Source organism: Tiliqua scincoides, chromosome 7, assembly GCF_035046505.1.
Source record: "Tiliqua scincoides isolate rTilSci1 chromosome 7, rTilSci1.hap2, whole genome shotgun sequence".
Taxonomy (NCBI): domain Eukaryota; kingdom Metazoa; phylum Chordata; class Lepidosauria; order Squamata; family Scincidae; genus Tiliqua; species Tiliqua scincoides.
The window spans coordinates 7,403,744-7,422,573 of NC_089827.1; the positions used below are offsets into that span (position 1 = coordinate 7,403,744).

Consider the following 18,830-nt stretch of genomic DNA (forward strand, 5'->3'; position numbering starts at 1 on the left):
AGGCTGGCCTTTCCTTTGCTGCCGCTACTGCATCACAGACATGAAACAGCAAGCAGTGGAGAGAGCCCTCATCCCACAGCTCACTTGAGAGGTCAAGCAGTTGTCCTCACGTTGAGAGCAGTTGCGTCGGGCCAGTGTGAGTTCCAACAAATCTCCGGAGGGCCAGAGGCTCATTGGAGACTGGGGTCTCCCTGAGGGCCGCATTGCGAGGCCTCGAGGGCCGCAAGTGGCCCCAGGGCTGGGGTTTGGACACCCCTGGTCCAGAGGTATAGATGTTGGAAGGTACAACATCAGACATAAGTTCTAGCCTTATGTGTCACTGTCCCTCCATAGAAAATGTTATGAGATGAACCCACAAAATAAAAGTGACAGAACTGATCGTGCGACAGCAGAAGTGAGTCTAATTAATGAGGTTATGATTTAATTTTTTTTTTTTCTATTTCAGAGTCTTCCCTTTCTGGAAAAGATACCCTTTACTCCCATGACACATGCAGGACTGTGCCTGCCACTGGGACTTTTCTCACCTGTAATCACAACCATATAGCAACTTCTGGTGCTGCAAAGAATGTGACCCTCACCCAGGTCAGCAAGGCTGAGCCGGGGCCTACCCTGAACTGCAACTCTGCACACCCTCTTCTGCACATCAATACACTGTATGAAGACCATGAAGAAGAGGTGTCAGAACTCATAGATGATTCTTTAGAGGATAGAATTCACTCCCCCACGGATGCAGGGGACATTGTCTCCATACCTTCCGCAAAGCAAATCATGTTGGCCACGTTTGACGAACCCCTAGCAATAGTGAACTCTGTAGAGTATTGATGATCTAGAGTTGATGCTGATAGAAGCCATCTCCCAGTACCACTGTAATGTGAACCGTGCTACCCCCACAACACCACTCGCTGCATGAGCATGTAGTGCTGTAATGCAAGCCATAGGTGTCACTAATACTCCAGATCGGTTCTTCAGGGTAGTGTCATCGCTGCTATCAATAGCTTGCAAAATATAATAACAATAATGATTCATAATACCAATCAAATTTTTATCTGCTTCGAACACCAAGAAACAAAGCACAAAGATATTAGCTGTGGCTTCATGAATTCAGTGTGTGGATTATTACAGCAATCCAAGTGTTTAAAGTGCTCAAATGCATGTCACTCAGTGTTTTTTTAAACAAAGCACTTATAACACCGGTCTACCCCCAAAAAACACCCTTTTTTTTTTAGTTGCCAAGGATGTTTGAGAAAATGTAGGACAGTGGTTCCCAAACTTTTTAGCAGCAGGACCCACTTTTTAAAACAACACTCTGCCAGGACCCACCTAGGTTGACCAGACTTTAAAAAAGGTGATCTAGAAATATTGTATTTATCTATAATTATAACCAGAAAAAGACCCTCAAATTTTATCACTATGTTCACGCATGCATGCAAACTGCAGGAAATCAGCTCTTTGCAGGGTAATTAGCAGCTACAATATCTGATTTTGAATAGCTTCAGGGCTTGAGGCAATTAGTTATTTGATCTTTCCATCACCCTTTTGTCCACCGACCAAAAATCAAGTTGCAATTCACCAGTGGGTCCTAACCTACAGTTTAGGAACCACTGATGTAGGATATTTTGGGGATGCTGAATCCAAAAATGGCATTGCTTTTCCCTAACTGGCTCTCGTTTAGGGGGTACAGTATAGCCACCTTATATGCCAATTCAAGCTGCTGCCTTGTGAGAGACCAGATGCCATGAATTCCTCATGAGGAAGCTGCTTGAATTGGCATGTAAGGTGGCTATGCCGTACCCCCAAAATTAGAGCCAATTGGGCAAAATCAATGCCATTTTTGGATTCAGCGCCCTAAAAATACCCAAGAGTACGTCTAACTTTTAAGACAGGAAAATGTGTGGCGGCCTGTGTAATCTTTGGTACTCCAGTTCACTACGTAAAAGTTATGAAGCACATACATGTAGGATATTTATTCTTCCATTTTAAAAGTCAGGAGTTAAATAGTTGGGTTTTTTGTCGCAAAGGTTAGAAAAACAATAATAATAATAATATTAGGTTTTTAGTGACACAGTCGAATGCAAGCTATATTTGGGTTCACGGGTATTGGGGCTTGTTGACCCCCATTCCAGGGCCAGCAGGACTCACACCAGCATCAATGCACAGAGAATCAATACCTGTCTGCCTGCTGCACTTAATGAATGAGGATACCAAGAGCTGTGCCCTGCCCTTTAATACGTTTATATGTGCTATGACAGAGGATGAAGACCAAGAGTTTATTTTTTTAAAGTCTATTTTATTGTGAACGAACTAGTTACCAGATGTAACCTTTTAGTGACGTGGGAAGAGGGTGGTCCTCTGGCTGCTTATTTTTGTCAGTGGGGTCGTGTCTTTGGAACCAGGTGAGAAATTGTTGAAGTAGCTTCACTGATGAGAAGAATCTTCAAGTGCTATTAAAAAATATTCAATGTGAGCTATTTGTTTAGAAGACATGGAGTTGTAAGAGGATCGTTACTTGAGTCTTGTTAAAGGCTTGTCTCCGCTTCAGCGTACCACAGGTCAAACACTTACAGTGTTGAGTCACACAGCTTGTACATCCTTTTATACCATTATATTTTTATACTGCCCTTCCTCCAAGCAGCTCGGTTTGGTGGACATGGTTCCTTCCCTCCTTTTGTCCTCACAACAAGCATGTGAGGTAGATTATTATATTTGTATCCCACCGTTTTTTCCCATTATACACAGGCTGGTGTATATGAGCATCCCACGCTGTAGTCATCCCAGTCATCTTGGTGGCGCTTGTGTCCATTTGCAGACATTTCAGCAGGCCCCTGTAACCCTGGATCCGGTAGCTGTATATTCAGTTACTGGCAGATTGGGGGGGGCCCTCCATGACCCCATTACTGTACCTTTGTTTTATGTAGAAGCACTTGCAATGCCAATATTTCTTACTCAACCATCTTCCTTAATTGAAGAGCTGAACATGCAGACAACCAACCTGCATGCTAGAGGGCAATTAACAGTCTTCTGTAGCATCCAAGCTAGTTGCCCGCACATTCGGCTCTTCATGGAGATTGTTAAACAAGAAGCACACTGCAGGCGTTTCTACATTAAACAAAGTTACAGTAATGGGCCAGCAGGGGGTGCTATACATACAGGTGTCCCCCATATCCATGGGGAGGAGCAGAACAGAAACCCCCCACAGATGAGGGAGTCCACTTGTATTCATTTCCATTCAGCTTTTGACTGTGGTAAACCAGAAGTATGGAAAGGCCTGATGTAGCAGAGCACATGGGTAGCTATAGATATAGGGATATAACCCCATTGAAGTCAGTGGGACACATGTTTAAAAGTGAAATGACATGCTTTGAAGTTAGTGCTGGTTGGCAACCTTCAGTCTCGAAAGACTATCGTATAAGCCTACAGCACCCAGTATTCCCAGGCGGTCTCCCATCTGAGTACTAACCAGGCCTGACCCTGCTTAGCTTCCAAGATCAGACAAGATTGGGCATGTGCAGGGTAACAGTTGCTGCATATTCCAGGCCTTATGCTCCAGGGATGTTACATGTGCAGAGGATGTACTGTCATTTTCACATCATGCTTCCTTGCGTGGCTCAAAGTGCATCTTCATGGCCTACCTCCTCTACTTGGGTGTGCAAGTTTCTTAACATTGTTTTTAAAAGGCACACAGATAAAATGTAACATGCAATAACAATTTCTGATGGATTTCCAGTGGGAGAAGAAGGATTTCTCTTGAACTGACTCAACATTTCTGTCCCATGGTAGAAAAATATGCTGCACAAATTATGGGTCTACATTCATGAGTGTTGTTTTTTTTTTAATTTATTTTACCTCAGACATAAATATGGCACCAGTATTTATTGAAAATAGCACTGAAAACGAATAAATATTCTCAATATCTTTCGTGGCTCCTGTTTTATAATGAAATGGCCCCTCTGTTGTTAGAATAGCTCATATTAGCAAAGGGAAAGAAGATAAAAGTAGTATTTTTACAAGTGGAACTTGCCACAAAACGTTTTAGTCTAACTCCAGCCCCTAGGACAGGGCTTTTCAAACTGGGGCGTCACCAGCCTGTGAGCCCTGGCCTCTGCCCCCTTAAGGGGTGGGGGCAGCCTGGAGGCAGGGAGGAGACAGTGGCGCGATCCCCAGGATCGCACCGCTCGGGGGGGCTGCAGGGGCTTGGGTGCACTTACCCGCATTTACTTTCACTGCTGCGGGGGAGCCCTGCTGCAAATCACGCTGGACTCCCCGCAGCCTGGGGAGGCTGCAGGAGGCTTGGGTAAGTGCACCCAAACCCCTGCGAATGCCAAACCCCTGGATCTCCCCACTGAAGACCTAGATGCGACCAGAACCTTGTTTCGGTCACACTCTGAGCATCGGACAGACCATCAGGGGTGTCAAACTCCTTTCATATAGTGGGCCAAACAGCATTCATGGCAGCTGCTGAGGGCCAGAAGTGACATCATTAAGCAGATGGTGGCCAGAAATAAACTTTGTTCTTGCATAGAAGCACATCAGCTGCAAATGACAGAAGAGAAAATGTGCAAGTCTTGGTCCTAATTTCAAGATAGGAGAAAGCTCAATTATCCTGGGAGAACCCAATCATAGGGGGTGAGAGAAATGGCTTCCAGGGGGCCCATCCGGTCCACAGGCCAGATGTTTGGCACCCCTGTGCTAGGCTGGGAACAACTTGGGTTAGTCATCAAGGATCCTATGTACTCATTCTTGAGGGCAAATCCCACTGAGTTCAGCGGGGGCAGACTGAGTTCATTGGGTAGACATGTATAGGCTCAACCTTCACATCCCCCAGAAAACAACATAAGTTGTCCATCTTGACCAATTTGTTCCCTTGGTGTCAATCGGATGCAGTTGCATGCACTATTTATTAAATCAGTAGCTGCCAGAAAAATCAGCTTGTCACATCAGACTGACTTCAGTACTTGAAGATTCAAATTCTCTGGTGACTCTTCTGCTCTTTTCACCTTTCAAAAAACTGTCCCCCTTTTCGACACACAACTTTCAGAACAGAGAGTTCAATTGTCACCAAAGCATCTACTGGTCTATTTTTAGTCCCTGACCAACCCAAGTTCTCCCAGCAAGAACAACTCTATTTTTCTCAGCCAATTGCAAAAGCAGCTTCCTTTGGAATTTCTGATGCGCTAAAGCTTTTAGCGCAGATGCTTCTATATTTGTCTGGCCTTGATATTTACACACAATCACATCGGATAAGCACATCTCATCGCAGCGAACGAAAATGACTGGATGTGTCATGTATCATGCAGAAATAGGGACTTATACACTCCTATATTTCTAAGGACCCAATCCTATCCAACTTTCCAGTACCGGTGCAGCTGCAATGCAGCCCCAAGATAAGAGAGCAAATGTTCCCATACCTTGAGGAGGCATCTGTGATTGCCTCCCCACCACTGGATATAGTGCACACCCCAATAGCACAGCTGCACTGGCATGGGAAAATTGGATAGGATTGGACCCTAACTCACATTTGTGGACAAACATGTCATAGTTGCTTGTGGGTCCAGACACGAAGGTTCTGTTATAGAATATTCACTCTATGCAGAATGCTACAGAACTCTGGCCTGTGCCACCTCCGGTTGCAAGAGGGTTAATATTTTAGTAGTGCCCCATGGAAAAAGCAAGCTGTGTGTAGTAAACTCATACATCAGGCAGAAAGGCTTAGCAAAGGCTTCCCCTGAAGCACTGGTTTACTACATACTGAGAGTTTTTTACTGAAAAGAGTGTTCAAAAAATGTGGTTTGAGGGTCCCAGTATCCACCGATCCCCTATTCGCAGATTCAGTTATCTGCAGATCGGGTCCATGGGTCGACCCCTTGCACACCCCTTCTGCTGGGCTAAGAGGACCATCCCGAGGTGAGGGGAGCAAAGCGTCACTCGGCTCTGCAGAGTGGGAGGCAGGCATTTGTCTGTATCCGCAGTTTCATTTAACCACAGGGGGTTCCGGAATAGAACCCCTGCAGATACGGGGGCATGCCTGTACAGTCTAGAATTCTTCTGTCTCATGCATTGCATACAATGGCTGTCAGGTGGAACTCAGTGGTTTTGTTTTTTTCTTTCTTCCAGAAGTCAATAAATACTTCTCTTTTGTGCATATTAAACCACTGATTCACATAATCCATCTGTACAGGTTTGGCACCCACAGATTTGAATATATGCAGTTGCTGGGCCAGTGGCTAGAGGGCTTCAAAGACCTCCCAGACGCAATGAAAAGTGCCTTCCAGTTGCATCTGGGAGGTCTTCGGAGGTGTAGGGAGGTTGAAGGTAGCCTCCCTACGCCTCAGAAGTCCTCCTAAAGGCTTCTGAAAAGCACTTCTGGTTTGCCAGCAAGAGCCCCCCACCTCCCACAGATTTCACTATCAGCAGCTATAGGTATCCGCAGGGAGATCTGGAACAGATCCCCTGTGGATAGCAAGGACCCACTGTATCTGTTGAGAGCCATTGTGTAGTGGTTTTTGCTTTGAAATGGGATTGGGGAGACCCAAGTTTATACTCCATTCAGCCTTGAAACATTGGGTCTCTCTCTCTCTCTCTCTCTCTCTCTCTCTCTCTCTCTCTCTCTCTCAATTGCCTGAGGGATTTAGAACAGAGCAGTAGCCAAGGAGAGCCAGTGGGTGCAGTGTTCCACCTAGAACCATACTTCATCCCTCCTAGAATTTTGTTTTTCGGGGGGGGGGGGGGATTGGCTTTTTAATTTGTGACTTGACAACCTCCACTTTACAGAATGCTACAGTTAGCGGCCATCTAGTCCAACCCCCTGCAACTGCTACAGCACCGCATCCAGTCTCTGCTTGAAAACTTCCCATGAAGGACAGCCTAGTGCTGCCCAAGGCAGGTGGTTCCAGTGGTGGGCAGCTCCTACAGTCAGGAAAGTCTTTCCCATGTCTAGTCTAAAGCTCCTTCAGCCCATTTGTTCTAGTACTACACCCTGGGATCACAAAGAGCAAGTTATCCCTTCTTCTGGGTGATACCCCTTCAGATACTTGTAAGAACATAAGAAGAGCCCTGCTGGATCAGGCCAAGGGCCCATCTAGTCCAGACTCCTGTATCTCACAGTGGCCCATCAGATGGATCAGGAAGCACATAAGGCAGCAAGACACCCTCCAAATTGCATGAGACAAAACCCTCAATGAAACATTGTGCAGCTACAGGTTGGAACTTGATATCCGCAGGGGATTTCTCCTGCGGATGCTCAACCCACAGATACTGAGATCCGCGAATGGGCCTATAGACAACCTCCAGACGTGACCAGGAGTGCCTTCCCCACACCTTAGAAGACCTCTGAGATGCACTTCTGGTTTTTCAACAAACCAGGAGTAAGAGAAGGAGTGAGGGGTGAGAGAAGACACTTCTGGAGGTTCCGGAAGGTTGCGTCTGGAAGTTCTCCGTGGGTCACTGCTCACTGGACAGATAGTAGCTAGAAGCTTCATAGTACAGATATGACACTTTAGGCAAAGCATGTTTTGTGCACAGCGACCAAAAAAAATATTTTCTTCAAGAACTAGAAAAATTAACCAACGGCTCTCTGAAAAGATGCTGCTTCTAGAAGTGTGACGCCTGACACCTGGTGGTCAAAAATGCATCCATCAATAGGCAAATAATACCAGGGGAGAGAAAAGCACTGACTGCAGCTGGAAGTATAGACACTGAGCATGGTCGGGGGACTTGGGCCATGAATTACACCCTATTTGTTTTACTGATTGTAGAAATGGGCTATGTCAGAATGCCATATGCAAGGGAGGGCACCAGGATGAGGTCTCTTGTTGTCTGGTGTGCTCTCTGGGGCATTTGGTGGGCCGCTGTGAAATACAGGAAGCTGGACTAGATGGGCCTATGGCCTGATCCCGTGGCTGTTCTGATGTTCTTATTTTCCATTCTGGTTAGGCATGACAAACCACGGCATTATATTGTCGTCCTTCTTGGAGCAGGTGTCTCCAATTAAAGATCTAATGAGAAGATGATTTTCTTTCCAAGGTTGCTTCTAGAACCCAGGACTTTCCAAGGGCAAAAGTAGAGCTGTTTGAAAAGGATATTATTTATTTTACTCAGAAGTAAACCCATTGTGTCCAGGAACAAGTTGATCCTGAGCCTGGGCAATGTCGTTCACGTGGAGCCCAGGCAATGGCTGCCACAAATGTGCTATACGGCATGTTGTGCCAGCCGTCAGATGAGTGGCACCGGTAGGGAGGCTTGCACCACTGGGCTTCCCACTGGCGGCAGGACCAGCGAGAGTGGTGTGTGCTAAGCTCCCCATTGAGTGGCAGGGGGGCATCTTCTGGGCAGGAGGAAGGCAGGGAGGGGTGAAATTGGGAGGAGGGTGGGTGGGTCAGGCCCAGGAAAGGGCAGGGACGGTGGCAGAGCCCAACACAGCTCTTCAGTTCTGCGCCGACCGAATAGCGGGCACAGATTCAAGCAGACCTTTTGGGGCTGCTGGAGCTCTGCACAGCATAAGGCAGTGTTTGCGAAACTGTGGATCGGGGCCCACCAGTGGGTCCAAAGTTGATTTTTGGTGGGTAGTGAAAAGTTTTTGAAACATTCACACACACACACACACACACACACATATACACACACACACACACACACACAATGTATATATATATAGAGAGAGAGAGAGAGTTCATCATGCCACACCAGCATTCAGAGATATTGAACATAAGAACATAAGAACATAAGAACAGCCCCACTGGATCAGGCCATAGGCCCATCTAGTCCAGCTTCCTGTATCTCACAGCGGCCCACCAAATGCCCCAGGGAGCACACCAGATAACAAGAGACCTCGTCCTGGTGCTCTCCCCTACATCTGGCATTCTGACTTAACCCATTCCTAAAATCAGGAGGTTGCGCATACACATCATGGCTTGTACCCCATAATGGATTTTTCCTCCAGAAACTCGTCCAATCCCCTTTTAAAGGCGTCTAGGCTAGACGCCAGCACCACATCCTGTGGCAAGGAGTTCCACAGACTGACCACACGCTGAGTAAAGAAATATTTTCTTTTGTCTGTCCTAACCCGCCCAACACTCAATTTTAGTGGATGTCCCCTGGTTCTGGTATTATGTGAGAGTGTAAAGAGCATCTCCCTATCTACTCTGTCCATCCCCTGCATAATTTTGTATGTCTCAATCATGTCCCCCCTCAAGCGTCTCTTTTCTAGGCTGAAGAGGCCCAAACGCCGTAGCCTTTCCTCATAAGGAAGGTGCCCCAGCCCCGTAATCAGCTTAGTCGCTCTCTTTTGCACCTTTTCCATTTCCACTATGTCTTTTTTGAGATGCGGCGACCAGAACTGGACACAATACTCCAGGTGTGGCCTTACCATCGATTTGTACAACGGCATTATAATATTAGCCGTTTTGTTCTCAATACCCTTCCTAATGATCCCAAGCATAGAATTGGCCTTCTTCACTGCCGCCGCACATTGGGTCGACACTTTCATCGACCTGTCCACCACCACCCCAAGATCTCTCTCCTGATCTGTCACAGACAGCTCAGAACCCATCAGCCTATATCTAAAGTTTTGATTTTTTGCCCCAATGTGCATGACTTTACACTTACTGACATTGAAGCGCATCTGCCATTTTGCTGCCCATTCTGCCAGTCTGGAGAGATCCTTCTGGAGCTCCTCACAATCACTTCTGGTCTTCACCACTCGGAAAAGTTTGGTGTCGTCTGCAAACTTAGCCACTTCACTGCTCAACCCTGTCTCCAGGTCATTTATGAAGAGGTTGAAAAGCACCGGTCCCAGGACAGATCCTTGGGGCACACCGCTTTTCACCTCTCTCCATTGTGAAAATTGCCCATTGACACCCACTCTCTGCTTCCTGGCCTCCAACCAGTTCTCAATCCACGAGAGGACCTGTCCTCTAATTCCCTGACTGTGGAGTTTTTTCAGTAGCCTTTGGTGAGGGACCGTGTCAAATGCCTTCTGAAAGTCCAGATATATAATGTCCACGGGTTCTCCCGCATCCACATGCCTGTTGACCTTTTCAAAGAATTCTATAAGGTTCGTGAGGCAAGACTTACCCTTACAGAAGCCATGCTGACTCTCCCTCAGCAAGGCCTGTTCATCTATGTGTTTTGAGATCCTATCTTTGATGAGGCATTCCACCATCTTACCCGGTATGGATGTTAGGCTGACTGGCCTATAGTTTCCCGGGTCCCCCCTCTTTCCCTTTTTAAAAATAGGCGTGACATTTGCTATCCTCCAATCTTCTGGTACCGTGGCCGTTTTGAGGGACAAGTTGCATACCTTAGTCAAGAGATCTGCAACTTCATTCTTCAATTCCTTAATAACCCTTGGGTGGATGCCATCAGGGCCCGGTGACTTATTGATCTTTAATTTATCAATGAGGTCTGAAACATCTTCTCTTTTAACCTCTATCTGACTTAACTCCTCGGTTAGGAGGGGCCGTTCGGGCAGCGGTATCTGCCCGAGGTCTTCTGCCGTGAAGACAGATGCAAAGAACTCATTTAATTTCTCTGCCATCTCTAAGTCTCCTTTTATCTCCCCTTTCCCTCCCTCACCATCCAGAGGGCCAACCGCTTCTCTGGCGGGTTTCCTGCCTCTAACATATTTGAAGAAGCTTTTATTATTCCCCTTAATGTTGCTGGCCATGCGTTCCTCATAGTCTCGCTTGGCCTCCCCTATCACCTTCTTACATTTCTTTTGCCACAGTTTATGTTCCTTTTTATTCTCTTCATCAGGGCAAGACTTCCATTTACGGAAGGAAGCTTCCTTGCCCTTCACAGCCTCTCTAACTTGGCTGGTTAGCCATGCGGGCACTCTCCTGGATTTAGTGGAACCCTTCTTTCTTTGCGGTATACACCTCTGCTGGGCCTCTATTACTGTTGTTTTAAGCAGCCTCCATGCACTCTGGAGAGACTGGACTCTTTTTACCCTCCCTTTCAACCTCCTTCTAACCAGCCTCCTCATTTGAGGGAAGTCTGCCCGTCGGAAGTCAAGGGTTTTTGTTAGAGATTTGCCTGGTATTCTTCCCCCAACGTGCACGTCAAAACGGATCGCAGCATGATCACTGTTCCCCAATGGCTCAGTAACGTTTACATCTCTAACCAGGTCCTGCGTACCGCACAAAATTAAATCCAGAGTCACCTGTCCTCTGGTGGGCTCCTTGACTAGCTGATCTAAGCCACAGTCATTTAGCACGTCAAGAAATCTGGTTTCCTTATCGTGACCAGAACACAAATTGACCCAGTCAATATGAGGATAATTGAAGTCCCCCATGATTACAACCCTGTCCTTCCTTGTCACCTCCCTGATCTGTTTCCTCATTTCAAGGTCCCCATCAGATTTCTGGTCTGGAGGACGATAGCACGCCCCCAGTATTACATTGCTGCACAAGCCTGGTAATTTAACCCACAGAGATTCTACAGTGGAGTCGGACCCACCTTCAATCTCTACTTTGCTGGATTCTATCCCTTCCTTAACATAAAGGGCCACCCCACCTCCAACACGCCCCTGCCTGTCCCTCCTGTAGAGTTTATAGCCCGGGATTGCGGTATCCCACTGATTTTCCGCATTCCACCAGGTTTCCGTTATGCCCACTATGTCAATATTTTCCCTTGTCACCAGACATTCCAGTTCTCCCACCTTTGCTCGTAGACTTCGGGCATTCGCATAAAAGCATTTATACACGGAATGCCCCAGGATGGGCTGCTTATTCGCTCCTTTGTCCCCGCATCCTCTCATTGTGCCAAACCGTCTATCACATCCCATCACCCTACCTTTCCCAATTTCTTCTCCTACCCTGCCTTGGCACATAAAGCTGGTACTTCGGGTAGCAGCTTAAATACTGGCAGCCCAACGTGGCTGGCTAGGGGAGGAGGTGGGGTGGCAAGGCCAGGTAGTCCCCCCTCCTGCAAGCCGGTGCCTCTGTGACACGATCAGCTTTATGACATCATGGAACCAAGGTCACCAAGCTCAGTGGTGTCTGCCAAGTCTGCCAGAAGGTGGAGGCCACGTGGAGGAGAGGAAGCGGCTGGAGTGACATCTGAGAAGGGACGAGGGAGAGAAGGCAAGTTCATGCTTGAACTTGCGGGGGAGGGGTAAGGAAGTGGCCTGAAGCAGGCGGCTATCCGGGGCCTGAAGCCGGTGGACGTCAACCAGCTGACCTGGTGGAAGCTGGTGGACGTGAACAGACAGAAGCTGGTGGCCAGCTGCTTTCGGACACCTGATTTGTCGCGTCTGTCGCGAGAAAGCGGGTGGATGTTAGCAGATGAAAACTGGTGGAAGTCTGTCCACTGAAGCTAGCTGGCGGAAGCCACTGGATATCTGCGGATGGAAACTGGGGAGTGTGTGGCGCGAATGGAGAGTGAATGGTGGTTGGTCTTGCTGCTAGAGCATTGCCAGCTTTGTGTGATTGTGTGTGTGATTGTGTGCGTGTGTGGCGGTGAATGTGGTCGAGGCGAATGGTGCTTTGCTCTGGAAGTTGACTTCTAAAGCCAACTTCCAGGCATTGCGTGTGAATGGGATGGATGAAAGGAATAACTGGTGGATATCCGTGGGTGGAAGGTGGTGGAAGTTGGCAAGCGGAAGCCAGGAAGGCTGGGCGGCAGAAGCCGGTGGATGTCCCTGGGTGATGCTTGTGGATGACCACGACCCCCCACCTCACCCTGCTCTTCTGTGTCTTCCTTCCAGGGACGTCAGATGTTTGCTGCAACAGAGAAGACTTCCTGCTTGCTGTGCCCATCTCGTCTCAGTCAGGGATGAAAAGGTCCTCTGAAGAACATAAGAAGACACCCGCTGGATCAGGCCAAGGGCCCGTCTAGTCCAGCTTCCTGTATCTCACAGGGGCCCACCAAATGCTTCAGGAGTGGCATCACACAACCTGCGTCCTGGTGCCCTCCCCCGCATCTGGCAAGCCGAAGTAGCCTACCTCTAAAACAAGGAGCCTGCGTATACCTACCATGATTTGTAACCCATGGTGAACTTTTCCTCCAGGAATTTTTCCAATCCCCACTTAAAGGCATCTAGGCCCAATGCCACCACCACATCCTGTGGCAAGGAGTTCCTGTGGCAAGGAGTTCCGTAATTCACACACACACACACACACACTATATATATATATATATATATATATATATATATATATATATATATATATATATATATATATATATATATATAAGGTGTTTACCATCCTCAGGAGCATAGAACCCTAATTATTATTAATTGTGTATTTACTATAAATAAAAAAATAAATAAATATAATAGTATTTCTTTCAAGTTCTCTTTTATGTGTATTAGGTTACAGTGTTAATACCATCAGATAATTTTTATGCCGAAGTGTCTGTAATCTTCCTTCGGATTCGGCGGCCATAATAGCCGTAACTAATCACAAGTTATGTCCCATAGGCTTTCATAATTATTCATATGAGTGTAACATATTATTAAGATTAATGGTGTGTTCTCGTCACACGGGAGCAGAATTAGGGCCATGTCCATATTGTGAAGGATCCGGAATACAGTGGTGAAAGGGAATGGACTTGATCTGATCCACATAAATGGGACCTTGTTTTAAAAGCAGATCAATAATGTGGTCCACAATGCTTAATTTTATCAACCTGCAAACATTCCTCTGACCAAGGAATTAAGTCAGATAGCAGTTAAAAGAGAAGATGTTTCAGACCTCATTGCTAAATTAAAGATCAATAAGTCACCAGGCCCTGATGGCATCCACCCAAGGGTTATTAAGGAATTGAAGAATGAAGTTGCAGATCTCTTGACTAAGGTATGCAACTTGTCCCTCAAAACGGCCACGGTGCCAGAAGATTGGAGGATAGCAAATGTCACGCCTATCTTTAAAAAGGGAAAGAGGGGGGACCCGGGAAACTATAGGCCGGTCAGCCTAACATCCATACTGGATAAGATGGTGGAATGCCTCATCAAAGATAGGATCACAAAACACACAGACGAACAGGCCTTGCTGAGGGAGAGTCAGCATGGCTTCTGTAAGGGTAGGTCTTGCCTCACGAACCTTATAGAATTCTTTGAAAAGGTCAACAGGCATGTGGATGCGGGAGAACCCGTGGACATTATATATCTGGACTTTCAGAAGGCGTTTGACACGGTCCCTCGCCAAAGGCTACTGAAAAAACTCCACAGTCAGGGAATTAGAGGACAGGTCCTCTCGTGGATTGAGAACTGGTTGGAGGCCAGGAAGCAGAGAGTGGGTGTCAATGGGCAATTTTCACAATGGAGAGAGGTGAAAAGCGGTGTGCCCCAAGGATCTGTCCTGGGACCAGTGCTCTTCAACCTCTTCATAAATGACCTGGAGACAGGGTTGAGCAGTGAAGTGGCTAAGTTTGCAGACGACACCAAACTTTTCCGAGTGGTAAAGACCAGAAGTGATTGTGAGGAGCTCCAGAAGGATCTCTCCAGACTGGCAGAATGGGCAGCAAAATGGCAGATGCGCTTCAATGTCAGTAAGTGTAAAGTCATGCACATTGGGGCAAAAAATCAAAACTTTAGATATAGGCTGATGGGTTCTGAGCTGTCTGTGACAGATCAGGAGAGAGATCTTGGGGTGGAGGTGGACAGGTCGATGAAAGTGTCGACCCATTGTGCAGCGGCAGTGAAGAAGGCCAATTCTATGCTTGGGATCATTAGGAAGGGTATTGAGAACAAAACGGCTAGTATTATAATGCCGTTGTACAAATCGATGGTAAGGCCACACCTGGAGTATTGTGTCCAGTTCTGGTCGCCGCATCTCAAAAAAGACATAGCGGAAATGGAAAAGGTGCAAAAGAGAGCGACTAAGATGATTACGGGGCTGGGGAACCTTCCTTATGAGGAAAGGCTACAGCGTTTGGGCCTCTTCAGCCTAGAATAGAGGCGCCTGAGGGGGGACATGATTGAGAAATACAAATATATGCAGGGAATGGACAGAGATGCTCTTTACACTCTCACATAACACCAGAACCAGGGGACTTCCACTAAAATTGAATGTTGGGGGGTTAGAACAGACAAACGAAAATATTTCTTTACTCAGCGTGTGGTTGGTCTGTGGAACTCCTTGCCGCAGGATGTGGTAACAGCATCTGGCCTGGATGCCTTTAAAAGGGAATTGGACAAGTTTCTGGAGGAAAAATCCTGTACGGGTTACAAGCCATGATGTGTATGCGCAACCTCCTGATTTTAGAAATGGGCTATGTCAGAATGCCAATGCAAGGGAGGGCATCAGGATGCAGGTCTCTTGTTATCAGGTGTGTTCCCTGGGGCATTTGGTGGGCCGCTGTGAGATACAGGAAGCTGGACTAGATGGGCCTATGGCCTGATCCAGTGGGGCTGTTCTTATGTTCTTAACTACAATTCCCAGGAGGCCTTGCAGGTCTTCTTGTTGTCTGGTGTGCTCCCTGGGGCATTTGGTGGGCCGCTGTGAGATACAGGAAGCTGGACTAGATGGGCCTATGGCCTGATCCAGTGGGGCTGTTCTTATGTTCTTAACTACAATTCCCAGGAAGCCTTGCAGGTCTCTTGTTATCTGGTGTGCTCCCTGGGGCATTTGGTGGGCTGCTGTGAGATACAGGAAGCTGGATTAGATGGGCCTATGGCCTGGTCCAGTGGGGCTTTTCTTATGTTCTTAAACTACAATTCCCAGGAGGCCTTGCAGGTCTCTTGTTATCTGGTGTGCTCCCTGGGGCATTTGGTGGGCCGCTGTGAGATACAGGAAGCTGGACTAGATGGGCCTGTGGCCTGATCCAGTGAGGCTGTTCTTATGTTCTTAACTACAATTCCCAGGAAGCCTTGCAGGTCTCTTGTTGTCTGGTGTGCTCCCTGGGGCATTTGGTGGGCCGCTGTGAGATACAGTGTTTTGCCAAATCCCAAGCCACTGGGCCTTGCAAGCCAGTCCAATCAGAGTTGCCAATAAGCCAAGTTCCAGTCCAATGGTCAGGTTCCAGGTAGGTCAGTCCAATCCGTCAGGGTATCCAAATCAAAGTCCAAAGCCAAAATCCAATCACAATCCAGTCTTTCCCAATTCCATAAACCAAGTCACCTCACCACATTCACTCCTCCTACAACCCACCAACCCTTTCTGCCTCAGGTGCTCCTTATATCCCTGAGGGCCTTATTACCTTCCAGTGGCTCCAGCTGTGCAGCACACTCTGCTGGATGCCCAGGTCTTACCCTTAAAGGGGCCACTGCTGACACCACATTTACCTCCTCGCCAGTTCTTCCGCAATTCCAATACATTCCACCCCTTGGTGTCACAGTGGTCCCCTTTATCAATTGTCCATTGATTTCTTTCTTGGGCCATCCACCCCTTGGTCTGCCTCATCTTTTCCATGCTGGTTGCTGAAGCTCCCATATAGTCAAGTCCCATTCTATCCATCTCTGATCCCAATCTGTCCAGGTCATGCCCCATCCCAGAGGGGAGCTTATCAATTCCAGTGGTCCTGCAGTTAAGTCCAGAGGCCATCCTATTAATTGCAGGCATGCTGGCTCCTCCACCTCCATCTGTTTCTCTCTCTAGGGCATCCCCAAAACTATGAAGCATTCCCATTCCATTTCTTGGGGAGTCTCTTTCAAACCCCCTTCCAGCAGCAAAGCCCATTTTATTCATCCTGCCAAGCCCCATTCTAGGAGGATAATGGCCCAAACTCTCCATGCCATGGAAAGGGCCTTCCAGTCCTCCCATTTTGTTCATCCTAAAATCCAAGCCTTCCATACCCGTTGTTCTGGGTCCCAAGTTGCCTATCCCTAGGCCCTTGGTCAAGTGGTTTGCATTAATAGGTCTCCCTCCTGGTCCCAGCCCCATACCAATGCCCCCAAGTCCATGAGGAAGCTGCTGGGGTTGCTCTGCAGGGAAGCAGTCTCTGTTTGATAAGGCTCGTTCATCCATCTTCACATGCATTCGTCTACCAAACAGTAACTGTCCATTGAACATGGAGATGGCCTGAACAGCTTCAATTACTTGCTCAAAAGTGACAGTGCCGATCCCTTGACTTCTGCCATCTTTGTCTTTAAAAATGTCCGCACGGACAACCACACCAGCCATGCTGAACACATCCTTCAGTTTCTTCCAGCCAACTTTGTACTTCAAATTGGCAACAAACACAGTGCTTCCCAATCTGCCAGCCTGAAAAGAGTCAAAGAGGCCCTCTTTGCTGCTCCTGCAGCCCCACCCCTTTATCTCTAGTCCAGACCGGCACTTCAGTTCAACCAGGCGTCCTGCCTGTGCCTTATACAGGCTCTCTGCAGCCTTTATATCTTTCTGGGCATTTGCAAAGGCCTTCACATATGTGAGATTCTTCTCTCTTTCAATGCAAATTAGCCCTTTTAACTTGGCAACTTCCTCCCTCAGAATTCTCTTTTCCACATCCTCCCCACCTGACCCCCTGAGCCTTTTCAGGGAAAGGATGCCATATTTAATGAGTCCACCCATATACTGCACCAGCTGGAAAATGGTCCAAAGAATGCTCAAAGTAGCCCAGACATTCCATAATAGGGCAGGAGCATTTGCTTTCCATACAGCAAGGTCCAGGGCCTCCCAGAACTGCCAGAGATCCATTTGCTTGCTCTCTTGTTACACAAGGAGATACTACTTGCCTTGGGCTTGTACCCCACTCCTGGTACCAATTGTTTTGCCAAATCCCAAGCCACTGGGCCTTGCAAGCCAGTCCAATCAGAGTTGCCAATAAGCCAAGTTCCAGTCCAATGGTCAGGTTCCAGGTAGGTCAGTCCAATCCGTCAGGGTATCCAAATCAAAGTCCAAAGCCAAAATCCAATCACAATCCAGTCTTTCCCAATTCCATAAACCAAGTCACCTCACCACATTCACTCCTCCTACAACCCACCAACCCTTTCTGCCTCAGGTGCTCCTTATATCCCTGAGGGCCTTATTACCTTCCAGTGGCTCCAGCTGTGCAGCACACTCTGCTGGATGCCCAGGTCTTACCCTTAAAGGGGCCACTGCTGACACCACATTTACCTCCTCGCCAGTTCTTCCGCAATTCCAATACATACAGGAAGCTGGATTAGATGGGCCTATGGCCTGGTCCAGCTGGGCTGTTCTTATGTTCTTAACTACAATTCCCAGGAAGCCTTGCAGGTCTCTTGTTGTCTGGTGTGCTCCCTGGGGCATTTGGTGGGCCGCTGTGAGATACAGGAAGCTGGACTAGATGGGCCTGTGGCCTGATCCAGCGGGGCTGTTCTTATGTTCTTAACTACAATTCCCAGGAAGCCTTGCAGGTCTCTTGTTATCTGGTGTGCTCCTTGGGTCATTTGGTGGGCCACTGTGAGATACAGGAAGCTGGACTGGATGGGCCTATGGCCTGATCCAGCGGGGCTGTTCTTATGTTCTTAACTACAATTCCCAGGAAGCCTTGCAGGTCTCTTGTTATCTGGTGTGCTCCCTGGGGCATTTGGTGGGCCGCTGTGAGATACAGGAAGCTGGACTAGATGGGCCTGTGGCCTGATCCAGTGGGGCTGTTCTTATGTTCTTAACTACAATTCCCAGGAAGCCTTGCAGGTCTCTTGTTATCTGGTGTGCTCCCTGGGGCATTTGGTGGGCCGCTGTGAGATACAGGAAGCTGGACTAGATGGGCCTATGGCCTGATCCAGTGAGGCTGTTCTTATGCTCTTAACTACAATTCCCAGGAAGCCTTGCAGGTCTCTTGTTATCTGGTGTGCTCCCTGGGGCATTTGGTGGGCCGCTGTGAGATACAGGAAGCTGGACTAGATGGGCCTATGGCCTGATCCAGTGGGGCTGTTCTGATGTTCTTAACTACAATTCCCAGGAAGCCTTGCAGGTCTCTTGTTATCTGGT

The 18,830-nt window shown here is 47.7% G+C and overlaps 1 protein-coding gene and 1 pseudogene across 1 annotated transcript in view; one reads left to right on the forward strand and one right to left on the reverse strand.

Annotated features, from left to right (window-relative positions):
* PANX2 (pannexin 2) overlaps nt 1-822 on the forward strand; it is a 25,609-nt gene extending 24,787 nt beyond the window's left edge. Inside the window, exon 3 of the mRNA XM_066634358.1 lies at nt 446-822. Within this exon, the coding sequence (XP_066490455.1) occupies nt 446-822 (377 nt within the window). The remainder of the gene's footprint in view (nt 1-445) is intronic.
* A 2,586-nt stretch (nt 823-3,408) lies between these two features.
* On the reverse strand, nt 3,409-3,528 carry LOC136657727 (5S ribosomal RNA; annotated as a pseudogene).
* Nucleotides 3,529-18,830: the final 15,302 nt, after the last annotated feature.